The 17,072-nt window shown below is 56.9% G+C and overlaps 1 protein-coding gene across 2 annotated transcripts; it reads left to right on the forward strand.

The window, feature by feature from the left end:
* Positions 1 to 1,341: 1,341 nt before the first annotated feature.
* Positions 1,342 to 13,643, forward strand: PTPN9 (protein tyrosine phosphatase non-receptor type 9). 2 transcript variants are annotated; one of them, XM_069866409.1, is made up of 13 exons: positions 1,342 to 1,390; positions 6,757 to 6,900; positions 7,364 to 7,453; positions 7,548 to 7,672; positions 8,527 to 8,632; positions 9,262 to 9,372; positions 10,367 to 10,695; positions 11,076 to 11,169; positions 11,277 to 11,346; positions 11,902 to 11,980; positions 12,205 to 12,355; positions 12,457 to 12,664; positions 12,922 to 13,643. In XM_069866409.1, the coding sequence occupies exons 1-13, from the start codon at positions 1,358 to 1,360 to the stop codon at positions 13,146 to 13,148; spliced, it is 1,767 nt and encodes a 588-aa protein (XP_069722510.1). In that variant the 5' UTR covers positions 1,342 to 1,357; the 3' UTR covers positions 13,149 to 13,643. The 2 variants fall into 2 exon arrangements, with proteins under 2 accessions (XP_069722510.1, XP_069722512.1); XM_069866411.1 differs by lacking the exon at positions 1,342 to 1,390 and adding an exon at positions 4,306 to 4,686.
* The last annotated feature ends 3,429 nt before the right edge of the window (positions 13,644 to 17,072 follow it).

Here is a 17,072-nt window from a genome sequence, read left to right on the forward strand (position 1 = left end):
GAGGCGGGGTAGGGGGGGTGTTCAGGAACCCTTTTCCAGCACTGTCCCCTCCTCTCCCTCCACATTACAGACATGGATCTGTTGGAGCGAGTCCAGAGGAGGCCATGAAGATGATCCAAGGGCTGGAGCACCTACCATATGAGGAGAGGCTGAGAGTTGGGGTTGTTCACCCCAGAGAAGAGGAGTCCCTGGGGGGACCTTAGAGCAGCTTCCAGTACTGAAAGGGGCTCCAGGAATCATAGAATCACTAGGTTGGAAAAGACCTCTTGGATCACGGACACCAACCATTCCTATCTGCCACTAAACTCTTTGGAGAAGAGGAGGCTGAGGGGAGACCTCATTGCTCTCTACAACTGCCTGAGAGGCGGTTGTGGAGAGGAGGGAGCTGGGCTCTTCTCCCAAGTGATAGGGGACAGGACAAGAGGGAATGGCCTCAAGCTCTGCCAGAGGAGGTTTAGGCTGGACATTAGGAAAACAAAATTCACAGAAAGGGTCATTGGGCACTGGCAGAGGCTGCCCAGAGAGGGGGTTGAGTCACCTTCCCTGGAGATGTTTAGGGACGGGTGGACGAGGAACCGAGGGACATGGTTTAGTGATTGATGGGAATGGTTGGACTCGATGATCCGGTGGTTCTTTTCCAACCTGGTGATTCTATGATTCTATAAACCATGTCCCTGAGCACCTCATCTACCCATCCCTTAAACCCCTCCAGAGATGGTGACTCCACCACCTCCCTGGGCAGCTTCTGCCAGTGCCCAACGACCCTTTCTGTGAAAAATTTCTTTCTGCTATGCAGTCTGACCCTCCCCTGGTGGAGCTTGAGGCCATTCCCTCTCGTCCTGTCCCCCGTCACTTGGGAGAAGAGCCCAGCTCCCTCCTCTCCACACCCTCCTCTCAGGCAGTTGGAGAGAGCGATGAGGTCTCCCCGCAGCCTCCTCTTCCCCAGGAACGCCGGGCCGGGGCTCTGACCCGGCTCTGCAGGGCGGGGGGGGCTGGTTTCCGAAGAGGGGGACACGGCGGGGGGGCTGTTCCCGGGGTTCCCGGTGTCACCGCCCCCGGGGGGTGTTCCCGGCCCCGCCCGCAGCTCAGGGGCTTCCGCCGCCCCCGCCGGGGCTGAGCGAGCGCAGCGGGGCCCGGCGGCCGCATCACTTTTAGTGCTATTTTTTTTGTACTAGATTTCCATTTTTTATTTTATTTTTTTAATTTTTTTTTTTTTTTTTTTTTTAAGGCTCGGAGCCGCGGGAGGGGCCGGGGCCGGGGATGGGGGCGGGGGGGGGGGCGGCCGCCGCCTGACCCGGCACGGACCAGTACGGACCAGTACAGCCCAGTAGGGCCCAGCAGGGGCCGGGCGCCCAGCATGGCCGCGGAGCTCAGCGCCGAGGAGGAGCAGGTAGGGCCCCGACCCCCCCCACCCCGCGCCGCTTCGCCTCCCCCTCCCCGCTGCCACCTCGGTTCCCGGCAGGGCGGCTCGCCCCGAGGGCAGCCTCCGGCCCCACGGCCCCCATCCCCACATCTCCAACATCCCCACATCCCCCCACCCCCACATCTCCCCCATCCCCTCCATCCCTCCATCCCCTCCATCCCCCCATCCCTACATCCCCCCATCCCTACATCCCCCCATTCCCACATCTCCCCCACCCCCACATCTCCCCCATCCCCTCCATCTCCCCATCCCCTCATCTCCCCATCCCCTCCATCCCCACATCCCTCCATCCCCACATCCCCACATCTCCCCATCCCCTCCATCCCTACATCACCCCATCCCCACGTCTCCCCCATCCCCACATCTCCCCCATCCCCACGTCTCCCCCATCCTCTCCATTCCCACGTCTCCCCCATACCCACATCCCCCCATCCCCTCCATCCCCCTGTCCCTCCATCCCTACATCCCCTATCTCTACATCCACTCATCCCTCCCCATCCTCACATCCTCCACATCCCCACGTGCCCCCCACCCCCACATCTCCTCCATCCCCACATCCCCACATCTCCCCCACCCCCACATTTCCCCCACCCCCACATCTCCCCCATCTCCCCATCCCCCCATCCCCCCATCCCCCCATCTCCCCATCCCCTCCATCCCCACATCCCTCCATCCCCACATCCCTCCATCCCCACATCCCTCCATCCCCACATCTCCCCATCCCCTCCATCCCCCCATCCCCACGTCTCCCCCATCCCCACATCCCCTCCATCCCCTTCCCCCCCATCCCCACGTCCCCGCCTTCCCCCCTATCCCTACATCCTCCCATCCCCTCATCCCTCCTCATCCCCCCTCCATCCTCCCTGCCCCCTCCATCCTCCCTATCCTTTCATCCCCACATCCCCCTTTCCCTGCAGCCTCCCACTAACAGAGCCCCTCATCTTCACAGGCCCCCATCCGGACATCCCATAGCCCCCAACCCCCACAGCCTCCCACTCACACAGCCCCACATCCCCTCAATCCCCACACCCCCAAATCCCATATGCCCCTTTCACTAACAGAGCCCCCCATCTCCTCAGGGCTGCCCGGCACAGCGTGTACCCCAAAAACCCTGCTAGTGTCTGTACAGTGGGCAAGCCGGGGTGGTTGCGCTGGGGCAGGCAGGGGTGCTGCGGTGTCGGGCTGGGGTCACGCATTCGCAAACCGGCGTGTTCCCCCCCAGTACCGTCAGCCTCTCCTCGCAGCACCCCTCTCTCCGTGGGCAGGCTGGCGTGGGGATGTCTGTGCACGCGCTTCCCACGCCCCAGGCCTCCTGTGAGGTCCCGGCTTCCTCCGCCGGCCTTGCGTCACCGCGGGAGGATGTTGCTCAGCTCGGGGAGAAAGGCTGATAACCCAGCCAGGGCGCGTCAGATGGATGGCGAGAGCAACCTCTGACTCTCCCCTCCTTCATCCTCATCCCTGAGGATGCCCACCCAGCTCTGCATCCTCCTTCATCCTTATCCCTGGAGATGCTCACTCAGCTCTGCATCCTTCTTCATCCTTACCCCTGGGGATGCTCACTCAGCTCTGCTTCATCCTCGTCCCTGGGGATGCCCACCCAGCAACATATCCTTCATCCTTATTCCCAGGGATGCCCGCCCAGCTCTGCTTCATCCTCATCCCTGAGGATGCCCACCCAGCCCTGCATCATCCTTCGTCCTCGTCCCTGGGGATATCCACCCAGCTCTGCATCCTCCTTCATCCTCATCTCTGGGGATGCTCCTCAGTTCTGCTTCATCCTTCATCCTCACCCCTGGGGATGCCCACCCAGCTCTGCTTCATCCTCATCCCTGAGGATGCCCACCCAACTCTGTATCCTCCTTCATCCTCATCCCTGGGGATGCCCACCCAGCTCCACATCCCTACTGGATGGGTGCCAGAGGCTGCCTTGAAGCTGGACTCCCGCAGTGATGCTCAGGCTGGCTGAGGGCATCTCATCCACCACCTTGTTGCCTCCCGGGGCTGCAATGCCAAGGCCAAAGGGACTGGATGGTCAGTTTTCCATTTGTTCCATTGCTTTCCTTTTATAAAACATCTTTCATCGCAACAGGGAGTTTTGGGAGGGTTGGCACAGAGAACTCACGTTCCCAACCCCCCCCATGCCATGCAGGGAATGCTTGCTCAGAGCTAGAGAGGCTCATCCTGCACTGGTTCTCAGGAAGTGCAGTGCTCCTAGGCTTTCTCCTCCGCCACTCCTCCCTCATATCAGCGCCGCTTCTGGGAGCAGTACTGCTATCTCCAGGGTAATAAAATCCCTGGACTAGGGGGGTGGTTCTTGCCCTTTGTCCCCGCAGGTGCCTGTGGTTTGTACTTCTTCTGCGTCGTGGAGAGGGCAAAGCTTCCAGCAAAGGGGGTTTTAGGAGACCCTTCTCTGGTCTCCAGTGAGAGCTGCAGCTGGGCTTTTCCAGCGGTGTCCCAGGGATCTGAGATGTTTGGTTTGTGTGGGAGTATTGGATGGAGAAGATGAAGGACTATTTGCAATAGCGGCTCCAGGTTTGGACCTGCAGCCTGGGATGGGGGAAGCCTGGCCTTGGGGCTGCCTTCCATGTCTTGCGAGCTGAAATAGTGGAAATTACGTCCCCTTCCTGCCATCCCTACGGCCTCCTCAGGACCATCAGGATTTCCTTCACTCACTCCTCTCTCCCCACTACTGACAGCAAGCCACAGGGGGATTTCACCCCTCTGCGCTCCCTGCCAGCTTCAGGACATCTCATGCTCCGTTGGATTTCCACACTTCCCTCTCCATCCCATCCCAGAGGGACCAGAGGCGCCAAACCCATTTTCCTTGGGGGGTTTTCAGCCCAGCTGCAATTTTTCACAGGACTTATTTTGGGGGTGGATTTGCTGCTTGCGCCACCGTGTTCCTGCACCGATGGCTTTGTCACCACCCTGCCCTGGCGCAGCGGAGCAGGGACTTGGATGATGCCAGCGCTCCAAAGACCAGCATTGTTCTAAACGCCTGGCCACAGACTGTTTTGCTCACAGCGCTGCCATCGTTTGCAGAAATGGAGTTTCTTGCTGCAGATCTGGGTCCATGAGCTTCATTTCCAGCACATGGAGTGATCCCTGCCGCGCTTGCCTCAACATCTGTATAAATCCGTTTAGGATTGGGTCCAAGAATGGCAATGAGACCCAGTGGAGAGTGCAAGGGAGGCAGAGCGACAGCTAGTATTGATGCTAAGCTCAGTAACTCCTGGCTCGCCTACTCTTGAATGTCAGCGCTGGTAAGTTTGGGATTTTGTTTTGCTTCAGAGAAAGCAGGGAATGCTGGAATTCATGGCTGAGCCACCCAGCAAAGCCAGCACTTGTTCTCCCGAGTCTTCTCCCTTGCCAGAAAACCACAGCAACCCTCGTGATGGGTGCTGGAAGTGGGATCGCAGGAAGTGCGATAGGTTAGATGTTGAGGAAGTAGACCTGAACCACACATTACATCCTCTCCTTGCTGTCACTGTGCCCCTTGGGGTGTCTTTCTCATCATCTCAGGGTATCCTTCCCATCATCTTAAGGCATCTTTCCCAGCTCAAGTCGCGCTGCTGGCTCCAGTTTCCACCTGAGGGCAGTGGGGGTGTGCCTAATGGCCATACAGTTTCCCTATCTCACCATATGAATAGGATATATTTCTGTATGCATACGTGTGTGTGAGTTGTCTTAATATGAATATGGTTTCTGTACTGCCCCATTTATTTTCCTGTCCCTGTTCAGTAGAGGAGGAACCATTAGGAATTTGGGACAGGGAAGAATTGCTTTTGTTTTGGCAAAGCGGAGGCTGTTGGAAATGAAGCCGTAGGGATAAAGGTGTCCTGTAAGCACAGCTCCCAGGAAAACCTCTCACCGGATGCTTGCTGGGAGGTGGGAATAAGACGGGATGTGTAGCACCCTGTGCTCTTTGCTCCCCCTTTTGCCTGCTCCCTTTTAGTCCCTTGCTCCCAGCAACTGTCTGTCTGTCTGGTGAACATCGCACGCTGCCTCACTGGGAGGGCTCACGATCCTTAAAGAGGATTTTTGCGAGGGCTTGGAGCTGGGCTATTGAAATCTGCTTTCACATTCCTCCTGGCACTGTTGGCAGCAGATCCAGGCTGATTCCATGAGTTCCCTGCTGGCTGGGGTTTGCCTGGCAGTTCTGTGGGACTCTGATACTGAGCTAGGGAGCATCTGGCTGTGATGTACTGGAGGTCTGGGCTTCCAACAGCCGGGTGAGCTGGTATTCCTTCCAAAACACCCACTGCAGTGCCAGGCAGGCTGTGGAGAGACCCCTCGGGTGAGCTAGGCTCCTTCGGCTCATTGTATGAGAGGGCTCAGTGCCCCCACAAAGCCTCGCACCACCGATAAACCCCGGCCCTTCGCTTCCTCCCATCGGAAGTCATTAATGCCGATGAGCTTTTCTGGTTGAATAGCTCCCAGTAACTCTGTGCCACCGCTTGACATCCAACACCACCGCCTGCCCACAGTCAGTCTGCAGCAGAAAGCAAAGCTGCTTCCATGAGTTCAGGAAGCCTAAGCCCACCTTGCAAACCCAGCTTGTCAAAATAATACTTTTTGGAGTTATTTTGCTTGCTCTCAGGTCTTGAAGCCTGACAGGAGGTTGCAGTTGGGTTTTGTGACTCTGCTCCATCTGCACGAGGGTTGGAAAAGTTTCTTTCACAGTTTGGTGTGTGTGCGGTGCCGGTGCTTTGGGAAGGGAGTGTGATTGTGCAGGATGGCCCTGGCTTGTTATGGGGAATTTGGGGAGCACTGGGAGCATCCTGGGACCCGCCTGAACCGAGCCCTTCTCGTCTGGCCTTCTGTAGCTGTGTGAAACTCACCTTACTGGGTGAGCTGGGCCATGTCCTGTAGCACAAGGAAGCGTCAGCCCGTGGTGCTGGTCATGCTCAATACCTGTGTCCACACAGCCAGGTTTGCTGCTCCAGGGTGGAACGGCAGCCCTGGGAGGCCGCTGCCAGCTGGTGGGTTCCTGCTGCATCCGGGCTGCTCTGAACTGGAGTTTGCCACCTGTAAATCCTCCTTTTGCTCCCTTTCTCCCTTCCCTAAGTCTCTCCCAGCCCGAAGGCTGTTTGTCCTCTGCCAGCACTGCCACCACTTGCTCCCTTTCCCGTGCAGGTGTTGCCTTCATCTCCATCCTCACCTTTCCCAGTACCTGCTGCAGAGCTCCCCGCTTCCCTTGAGGAGCTGTTGGGTTTGCCGAACCATGCTCAGCACCTGCCTGCGCACCAAGGGCCATACCCCTCCCACGGTGACCAGCGATGCTCTTCAGGTGCTCTTCCCATCTCACCACATGCCCCTCATCTCTCCCACAGGCAACCAAGCAGTTCCTGGAGGAGATCAACAAGTGGACAGGCCAGTACAATGTGTCCCCGCTCTCTTGGAATGTGGCCGTCAAGTTCCTCATGGCTCGCAAGTTTGATGTCCTGCGAGCCATCGAACTCTTTCACTCCTACCGGGTAAGCACGCGAGGCTGGGTTCCCCCCACCCGAGGGCTTCTTGTTCTTCAAGAGATCTCTAGTCCCAAAGAAGACTTTCCCCTTGCTTTTCTGATTTCCCCACCCTCTCTTATGGGCTTTAACTGGCTGAAAAATCCTTTTCCAGCCCAGGCGAGTCACCATGGAGATCTCACTGACCCTGATCTCCTCCCTCCGCTCAGAGCAGCATGCATGCTCGCAGGGTGCCCTCCCATCTGTCCCACAGGGCATCCTCCATATATAGATGTATATGCATTTATAACTTCTCCGTCCCATGCTTTTCTCCATGCTGGGAGTCGCAGTTCCCAGCTGGAAAATCGGGCTGTGGATCAGAAGTTTCCCCACTGGGGCTGCCCTCGGAGGGCTGGGTGCCCCCCAAGGACGTGGTGGTGGGTGGAATACCGGGGTGCCCGCGCTGGCTGTCACACCAGCTCCCTGACTGCAGGAGACGCGGCTGAAGGAGGGAATCGTGAAGCTGAAGCCACATGAGGAGCCTCTGCGCTCAGAGCTGCTCAGCGGGAAGTTCACCATTCTGGTAGGTGGGGTTGTTACTGCTGGGGTGGAGGCTCATCCCGGCTCCGCTTGACGTCCTTGGGTGCCGTGGGACCCTGACCCTGTTTCCTCACCAGAGTGTGCGGGACCCCTCGGGAGCCTCCATCGCCCTCTTCACAGCGAAGCTGCATCACCCTAGCAAGAGCGTGCAGCATGTGGTGCTCCAGGCGCTCTTCTACCTGCTGGACCGGGCAGTGGAGAGGTGAGTCCTCTGGTGTCACATTGCCAGGAGCCCCTTTTTCCCCCAGGGATGAGGGGAGATGCTGCTACATGCTGAGTTTTTGATGAAATCCCTCCTAAAGGCTTTACAGGGAAAAGATGAGGCATCTCTGCAGTGAGCATGAAATACTGAGGGGGAAATTGTGCCTGAGTCTGTCTGCCTCTTGGTACAGTTAGGAGAGGAAAGAGGGTCACAGCTCCCTGTGGCTTGATATCCCCTGTCTTCCCCCAGTTTGAACTCAAGCCAGTCATTCCTATGGAGACATTCAGCAGGGGAATAAAATCCCCAGCTCTTCACAGCCTTTCCCTGCCCACGTCCAGGTTTCAGTTTAGCAAAACCCCTGATTCCTTGCAGGCTCCAGGGAGGAGGCAGCGCTGCTGCCAGCGAGGCGTAACATGAGCCCTGCCAAAAATACAAAGACAGGAGGTCCCATTCATCCTGCTGAGCTCTTTCTGGTTTTGAACTTGCCCATCACAGGCTTAAGACATGAGCCAGGCTGAAACAGGGATTGCAGGAGAGGCAGTGGAGCAGCTGGGAAATGCAGGAGTGACCTCTGAATCCTTCTGGAAATACAAGAGGGGATTTTGGGGGGTCAGCAAGCAGAGGATGAGGTTAATGTTGAATCATAGGAATCGTTTAGTTGGAAAAGACCTTTGAGATCATCAGGTCCAACTGTACCTGTCCACTACTGAACCAGATCCCTGAGCACGTCATCTGCCCATCTTTCAAACACCTCCGGAGATGGAGCCTCCACCACTTCCCTGGGCAGATCCACTAGTCCAGGAGCCAAGCAGTTGGATGTTGCAGGACTGACATTGTTCTCTCCCCTCTTTCAGCTTTGAAACACAGAGGAACGGGCTGGTGTTCATCTACGACATGGCTGGCTCACAGTACACCAACTTCGAGCTCGACCTCAGCAAGAAGATCCTCAACCTGCTGAAGGTAACAGCTGGGGATGTCCAGGGATGTCATGCAGGCCACTGGCTCACTGAGTGTGGGAAATCCTGTGGGTTTGGCGTAGATTTTCATGCCGGACCGTGTTGACCACGTCTCAGCCAGCTCCAGCCCGCAGGACCTCAGGAAGGCACTGGGAGCCTGCCAGCTTGGACCTGGCCCGGGCTGTGGTGTCCAGTGGGTGTGAGGGGATCAGCTGTCCCCAGGCTGGATTCCTCGCGCAGCTGCTGGCGGTGCTTTTGGGAAAACAGATGCAAATTATTTTTTAATCATGCTGGCATTTCTTGCCTCCTCCCTTCTCCGGAAGAAAGAAATAACAGTAAATATTGGCCGGGATATGTTCTCCACAAAAATCGCTGCTTCCAGGCTTCACCTCTGCCAGGCAGATCCAAACCCTCTGCCTATCTAGATCCAAGGAAATAATTTGTTTATCGGAGCATGAAAATAAGCCATGGGCTGCTGGCTGTGCACAAGGCACACTTTGAATGTGACATTGCTACCTTGGGATGCCTATGCTGGCTGTCACCTCTGCTAGGAAGCATCCACCGCCCTGGCAGAGGACAGAGATGGAGTGGTTCCTCCCCATCAGCATGGATCTGACCCCTTCCTGCCCGCAGGGTGCCTTCCCAGCTCGGCTCAAGAAGGTTTTCATCGTGGGAGCGCCCATGTGGTTCCGCGTGCCCTACTCCATCATCAGCTTGCTGCTGAAGGAGAAGCTGCGGGAGCGGGTGAGCGCTGGTCCCACCCCAGCACGGGACCCTCGGCAGGGAGGGCTGGGACTGTTTTCCTGTCGGGACAGGGTGGTGTAAGTGGCCTGCGCCCCTCAGCTTCTTCTACTGGGAGCTGCTGAGCCCAAATCCATGGAAAACAGATCAGGCTGAGGACAGGCTGAGAGAGTTGGGGTTGTTCAGCCTGGAGAAGAGGAAGCTTCGGGAAGACCTTAGAGCAGTACCTGAAAAGTACTCCAGGAGAAGTGGGGAGGGACTTTTTACAAGAAGATGGAGTGACAGAATGAGGGGGAATGGCTTTAAATTGCAAGGGCGAAGTTTTAAGGAAGAAATTCTTCACTATGAGTGTGGGGAGGCCCTGACCCAGGTTGCCCAGAGAAGCTGTGGCTGCCCCATCCCTGGAGGTGTTCAAGGCCAGGTTGGATGGGGCTCTGAGCAACCTGATCCCATGGGAGGTGTCCCTGCCCGTGGCAGAGGGGTTGGAACTGGATTGGCTTTAAGGTCTCTTCCAACACAAACCATTCTATGATTCTTCCTCTGTGATGAGGCTGCCAGCAGGAGCAACTGGAAGCAATGGTCAATAATTAAAAGGAAAGAACACCTATGCTGAGCACACAGGAGAATAGGGGAACTTAAAAACCTGAGCCCACCTCAAAAAATCTCCTTAGCATCAGCAGTGTTGCTGATAGAGCCTGTTTCCAGCGCAACATCTCCCTGGGCTGGACTTTGCCCGTTCGCTTTTGGGAAGAGCTCAGAGCCACTTGCAAATTGAGAGCTGGGTGTCAGTATGGGGTCGTATGTGGAACATGGGGGCTGGTGTTCCCCTGAATGCCCTTCCTGGGCAGGCGAGGAGTGGGAAGACCCTGATGCTGTTGGGAAAATCTCCAGACTGCAGTGGAATTGTGCCAGACCATGGGCATCCCTGTTCCCATCCCCAGTGAAACCCTCTGTATCTTTCTGGGAGTCACCCTGGCTCCTCCTCTTCCTCCCACAGGTGCAGATGGTGAAGATGTCAGAGCTGAAGGAGCACCTGCCCCGGGAGTGCCTTCCTGAGTACCTCGGGGGGTCCCTCAAGCTGGACCCTCTGAGCTGGAACTGCCGGTTTCTGCCCCAGCAGAATGGGCACCCTGACCCCCTGGATGAGCTCATCCTGGTGCCACTGGTGGCCCCCAAAGACAACGGCTCCGTCCACGTCCCTGGGCCCAAGTCCTTCACCCTGCAGGAGCTGCTGGACCACGTCAGCCAAAAAGAGAAACGGGGCATCTATGAGGAGTATGAAGATATTCGTCGCAGGAGCCCAGCCGGTACCTTCGTCTGCTCCTTGTAAGTCAAGGGGGAAGGAGCCGGGTGCGGGTCAGCATGGGAGTCCCTCTCTCACTCCAGAAAAGTTGGGTCATCCTTGCCCGCCTTGCTGCTGCTGCTTAGTGGGAGCCCAGCCATCTCTTTGTGATGTGGTGCTTTGGATTAGGAGTGGAGAAGCCCAGCCTAGTGATGCTGCAAACCCAGTTTGGGGCTTCTTGGGGAAGGAGGGAGCTGTGGAGGGAATAGTGAGGACCAGGACCTGGCTGGGACTCTGCTTCCCGAGGCTTTGGCCAGGTGATGGCAGCAGAGCCCAGGCTGTGGGTGCCTGGATGCTTATGCGGAGGGAAGGGTGCTGGGTGTTCCCTGGAAATATCCCTACTTCCCTCTCTCCTGCGTCTCAGGGCACCCTACAACCAGGAGAAGAACCGGTATGGAGACGTGCCCTGCCTGGACCAAACCCGTGTCAAGCTGGCGAAGCCGTACAGCCGCCCGGAGGTAAGCCAGCCCAGGATGGGAATTTGGGGTCCCATCTGGAGCTGCTGCAGCCATCCCAGCCACGGGGCTGAAGAGGGCTCAGGCTGTGCCTGCTTTTTTCTCCACAGCTGACCGACTACATCAACGCAAGCTTCATGGACGGCTACAAGCAGAGGAACGCTTACATCGGGACTCAGGGTACGGGCCTCAGGAGTCACCAAGGGGATTCTTTTGCTCCTGTTTTATGTGGGGGCTTCACCTCCCTGCCCAGCATCAGTCACCAGCTGCAGTGGGGACAGCCTGGGAGGACCACACTGCCCAGCAAGTCCCCTTTCTCTTGGGGTGTATTTACTCCTCTTGGGGTATGCTTACTTGTGTCCCGGTCCACAGCTGGGAGGGAGCAGTTTCTCCTGGGAGGGGCTGAGTGGGTCTGTTCTTCAACTGCCTCCCACAAACTGGGAGAGCAGCTCCCTGCTAGCAGCAGTGGTGGCGGCCCCTCCTCCTGCCCCTAAACCCAGCCCCTGCCTTTGCCCCAGGGATGAAGCAGCGCAGATTGCAGGAGGGATGGCAGAGGAGGGATCGGTGCTGAGCCATACAGGTTTGCTGCTGGGAAACCGAACTGGTGGCAGGCACAGGCAGGGCAGGTGGATGCACACTGGGATCAGTCCCACCGGGAAGAGACTGCGGTGGAGGCTACAGGGCACAGGGACTTGCCCGAAACCTTTTGGGCTGAGATGTGGACTGTCCCCACAGGGCCTCTGGAAAACACCTACGGTGACTTCTGGCGCATGGTGTGGGAGCAAAATGTGCTGGTGATCGTGATGACGACCCGGTGAGTGCTCTGGGCAGGGCTTAACCCTGTTTTCTCTGTCAAATGTTGGATGAGCTGCGCTGTGCTCTCTGCAGTGCCCCTGCAGCCATGGGACCAGCCAGAACCCTGCCAGGTGGGGACACCACATCAGGGATGGACTGAGCAGGATCCCCAACCGGAGAAGGCACGGGAAATGTCTTTAGCAGGGCGAGGAGGCCATCACCAGCTTGTCCTTCTGCTCACAGGCTGGAGGAGGGAGGCAGGAGAAAGTGCGGCCAGTACTGGCCCCTGGAGAAGGATTTCCAGATGTGCTTCGGGGCCCTGATCATCACCAATCTGGGTGTGGAGAACCTCAACCATTACAAGAAAACCATCCTGGAGATCCACAGCTCGGAGGTGTGTGGGTGCAGCTGCCTGGTGGGAGACACTGGGGGGAGGGTCTTCCATGGCCAGGGGCAGAGAAGGGGAGACGGTCTAAGCCCCGTGCTGTTTCACAGACCAGGGAACGGCGGCTGGTGTCCCACTTCCAGTACCTGAGCTGGCCAGATTACGGCGTCCCCTCCTCCGCAGCCACCCTCATCGACTTTCTGGGGGCTGTGAAGCAGCAGCAGAGGGTGGCAGTCAGCGCCCTCGGACCTCGCTTCAAGGGTCACCCTGGGGGACCCCCGGTCGTGGTGCATTGCAGCGCCGGCATCGGCAGGACAGGTGATGGGGCAACCCCGTGGCTGGGTGGGGGTCTTGGGGGTGGGAGGGTGAGACCAGCAGGACCAGGTTTGCAAGCTGGTTCATGAGGGACACACGTCCCTAGGGTTTTCTGCAGCCATCAGACCTGGAGGAAGGCTCTGCGCCGCTTCTCCTAACGCCCATGGTCCATGTGGGAGGCTGGGAGAGAGGTTGAGGACCACTGCTGCCCCACTCTTGTTCTCTTTGGTGGCTGACACTGTCCCCATCGTTGTCCCCAGGTACCTTCTGCGCGCTGGACATCTGCCTGTCCCAGCTGCAGGACGTGGGCACCCTGAACATCTACCAGACGGTGCTGCGCATGCGGACCCAGCGCGCCTTCAGCATCCAGACCCCTGAGCAGTATTACTTCTGTTACACTGCCATCCTCGAGCACGCCCAGCGCCAGGGCCTGCTGCTCACCAACCACAGCCGGGCCGGCCAGGAGAAGAGCTCGCCGGGACACTGAGACCCGCCACCTCCCCGCAGAACCCCCTTTCCCGTTCTCCCAGGGCTGACAGAGCCGTGCCTGCCAGGACTCAGCAGAGCTGGTAGCATGGGAGCACGGAGGCAGCTGCCCATCCTCGACTATTAGCAGTGCTGTCGAACTGTGCCTTATTCAAACCAAACGGTAGCTGCCGCTCGCTGCGGTGGAGGACGGCGCAGGAAGAGGCTCACGCTCCTCTCCGCGGTATTTCTGTTGGGGGTTTGGTTGTTTGGGGAGGTGGTTTTCTTTCTCTTGGAGTTGTTTGGTTTTTTTTTTTTATTGTTGTTTTATGGGTTTTTTTGTTGGGACCATCTAAAAAATGTGTCTAAAGAAGGGGCTTGGTAAAGCCCTAGGAAATGTATTTCCAGCCCTGCCCTGGCCTGGGGCTTAGGAAGAGGCACCTACTTCAGTCTTACCTGCCGCTAAGCCTGTGTGTCAGTATGTATGTGTGTATATAATATATCCTCGCTGTGCCCAGCCCTGGCTGTTACAGAGATCCATAGATACAAGCACCCATTTTAGCAGCTCCCAGGGTCCCCACGGTCCTGCCATCTCGCCACTGTGATCCCTGGAGCGGTGAGTTTGGGCCTGGCTCTGTCTTGTCTTTTTTTCCCCCGCCTTTTTTCCCTCCCTGCTCCTTGTGGGCAGCTTTGGGAACTGGTACCGCTCCTGTGCCCATCCTGTAGGAGGTACAGGGATGCTCAGTGGTATCCCCTGCTTGTCTTGTCTTCCCCACCCTTATCTCCTGCTGGGAGAGGGCAGCTCTGCTCCCAGGAGGAGGATCCGGAGGGTTTTGGCCAAGGGCGAGGAGCTTGCCGGCATCCTCCGCCCCTTGGGGTGCAGTCGCAGGAGTCACTAGGTACGAGGTGATGGGGACGGGGACCAACCGGCTCTCCGGGTTGCCCGGCTTTCCCAAGCCAGCGCTGGGAACCCGTGCACCCAGCTCTGCGGTGAGTCACGGGCTGGAAAAGTGCTGAGCAGAAAAGCCCAGAGCCCGAGGATGCAGTGAGTCAATCTCTGGGGCAGCAGAGGTCCTGGCCCCTCCACCCCCCAACCCCTCTGTGCTGCCTGGGGGGCTGGGACCAGCAGTGCCTGGGCGTCCATAACTTTATACTGTAATAAGCTCTTTGAATGTGTATATTCTTATTTTTTTATAATCCTGGGGAGGGTCGGGTCTTGTTTTATTTTGGTGGGGTTTTTTGTATTTAACGTTAACTTGATCCAAGCCAGAGCCAGAAGTATTTGTAAATGTTCCTATTTTGCTCTCGTTCAGAGAAACATTTTTGTTGTAGTTACTTTTTTGGGGTTGTTTTTTTTTTTTATTTGTATCAACATACAAATATACTACCAGTGACCGGTCCTCTTTGCTCTCCTGGTGGGGTTGGTCAGGAGCAGTTTAAGGCCGTGCTGGGGAGCACGGGGTCGGGCTTGCGTGGAGCTGGTGGCAACAGCTGTAAGAGCCGGCCAGCCTGCTGCTGGATGAGCCCTGTGAGAGATAACCAGGCTGCAGGCAGCTTTCCTGGGCAGGCAGGATAACTGCAGGAGGGAAGATGAGGAGATGGGCTGTGCTGTATGCAGCCCCGTTTGCTGGAGGGGTACGATCCGCCCTACTCCTGCTTTTTTTTTCCCAGGGCCTCGCTGAGCCTCAGAGCATCAATCCCTTGTCTTGCTCTGAGCAACAGAGCCTCTTCTTCTTTGCAGAGTCCTTTTCTCCAGCTGTGCCTTCCTCCTATCAATTGTTATTCATAATTATTTAGGAAGTGCCCAGGGTACTTGGCCACCCTGATGACCTGGCCAGGCAACCAATCCTCTGCCTGCAAGGAACCTCCAGGGCCCAGGCTGGAGAAGCAGCGCTGAGCCCTGGATGCGGGCTCGAGCAAGCGGGATCTGCCTGCTGCTGCCAGCACCTCATGTGGCATGGTGATTTCAGGGTGGCTGGGTTTGCCTCTGTCAACAGCAAAAGAATAGGTGGCTGCTTATTTGAACATGATACACTTGATCACGTTGCTGCTACATGTAACGTTCAAGGGATGGAAGTAGAGATTAAAGGAGTGGAGTTGTTGGGCACTTCTGGTGTTATTTCCCTGGCGGGTACAGCTATGGTTTGGGGAGCATCCGCTGTTTTCCCATGTTCAGGAGCTTTCTGCAAACTGCCCCTGTAAAATGATGGTGGTGTTGGGGAAAGGCATTTTGCTGCTGTATTTGGGGGTGAGGGCATTGCTTCTGTGCTGTCAGACCTGCCCTGAGAACGTTTGTAGGGCACAAAACACAGCTGGGCTGCCCATGGTCTGACAGCCAGCCCCAGCGCCTTTGGGTGCGAGCAATGCCAGTCTCAAAGCAGAGAGGCTTCGGGGTAAGGGAAGACAAGAAGTGACTGGTGCAAACCGAGCCCTAGAGCCAGCCCTGGCGAGGCTTGCAGGCAAGAGGAACCACCCACGGGTAGAAAGAGCAGCACCTGTGTTTGCTCAGCTGGAGTCTGAAAAAGCCAAGGAGGCCAGTGCCTCTCTGGGACTGGCAGAGGGGCAAGCTTTTCCCAGCACTTGAGGCATGAAAGGCTTGGCCATGGCAAACAGGAGCCAAACACATCAGCAGGATGGTTGGAAAAGAACAGGAAGCAGGTGGGCATCCCATCTCCGAGGGAGGGTACCCCAAGCAGCTGCCGCTCTGTGAGAGGTGGGCGTTTTGGACATCTCTGGATCTGTGCGTGTCCTGCCTGTGAAGCGGTTTTGTTTCAGCTGTAGTGTCCCATTCTTCTAGGTACCATTTTCTGCCCTGCTGGGCTCCTTGGGTAGCATCAGCCCTCTCTCTGACCTGCAGAGGTGGAGATCCTCTGTCTCAGGCTGGCCTCATGTTTCCTTCCCTGCACCCATGGTGGGTCCCAGCATCCAAGGGAGCCCCACATCCCTGGCTTCAGGGGCCCTCCCTACTCACTGTGAACATTCTTCACCCCAGCCAGGCTTTTTTGCTGGCACATGTGCAGAAAGGGGGTGTTTGTGGTTTGTTTTCAAGCCTGCGCTGTCAGTAGCAGCTCTCCTCAGCTTATTGGGGCATTCAGCAGGGTGTTGGGTGCAGGTGGAGCTGAGCATGGTCCCATGGCTGTGCCCAGCCTCTCTTCCCCTTCCACAGGCTGCAAAATCCCAACTGAGTCCTGTGCCAGGGATGTGGGGAAAGGCGGCTGCACCTTTCAGCTGAATCCCATTCAGTGTGGGGCCAAAGAACCAAAATACTTGCAGGAAGACTTATGTCTTGGATGCCCGTTGGTGGCACAGTGGGCAAGCAATTCCAGGGCTGTTTTCTTCGCATCCTTGAGATGTTATCTGCTGTTCATCAGACCAGTAGGTGCTCAGAAACACAGGCAGCCGGTGAAGGCATTTGATGGGGCTTTGAGCAAACCGTTGCAGTGGAAGGTGTCCCTGCCCATGGCAGGGGGATTGAAACTGAAGGGGCTTTAAGCTTCTTTTCCAAAACATTCTATGATTTCTTCCAACACAATCCAAATTGCTTCTTCTGCAGCATGGAAGTGCCTCAAAAACATCCTGGGTTTGGAGGGGATAGAGACCACCCTGCTCACCCAGCAGGGTTTTATTACCCTGCTACTACTTATCACCCTCACATCAGCTGATATAGAGGAGGTTGGAACTGGAGAGGCTTTAAAGTCCCTTCTGACCCAAACTATTCTATGATCCTTCTCTGCCATGCGTGCAGGACCTGGTAGCACATCCATGTGCCTGTCCTGGCTGGACATTGGAGCTGAGAAAGGGAAAAGCAGCTGCAAAGGGGAAAAACACAAAGAGTTTTAGAGCTTTTGGGAGTGAATGAGGGTGTTTGGGGCTATGGGGGTGAACAGGGAGATGAAGTTGAGGCACGGGAGTGTTTTATTCCCTCCTGAACGTGCTTGGAGTGACC

Source organism: Phaenicophaeus curvirostris, chromosome 12 (genome assembly GCF_032191515.1).
Source record: "Phaenicophaeus curvirostris isolate KB17595 chromosome 12, BPBGC_Pcur_1.0, whole genome shotgun sequence".
Classification (NCBI taxonomy): domain Eukaryota; kingdom Metazoa; phylum Chordata; class Aves; order Cuculiformes; family Cuculidae; genus Phaenicophaeus; species Phaenicophaeus curvirostris.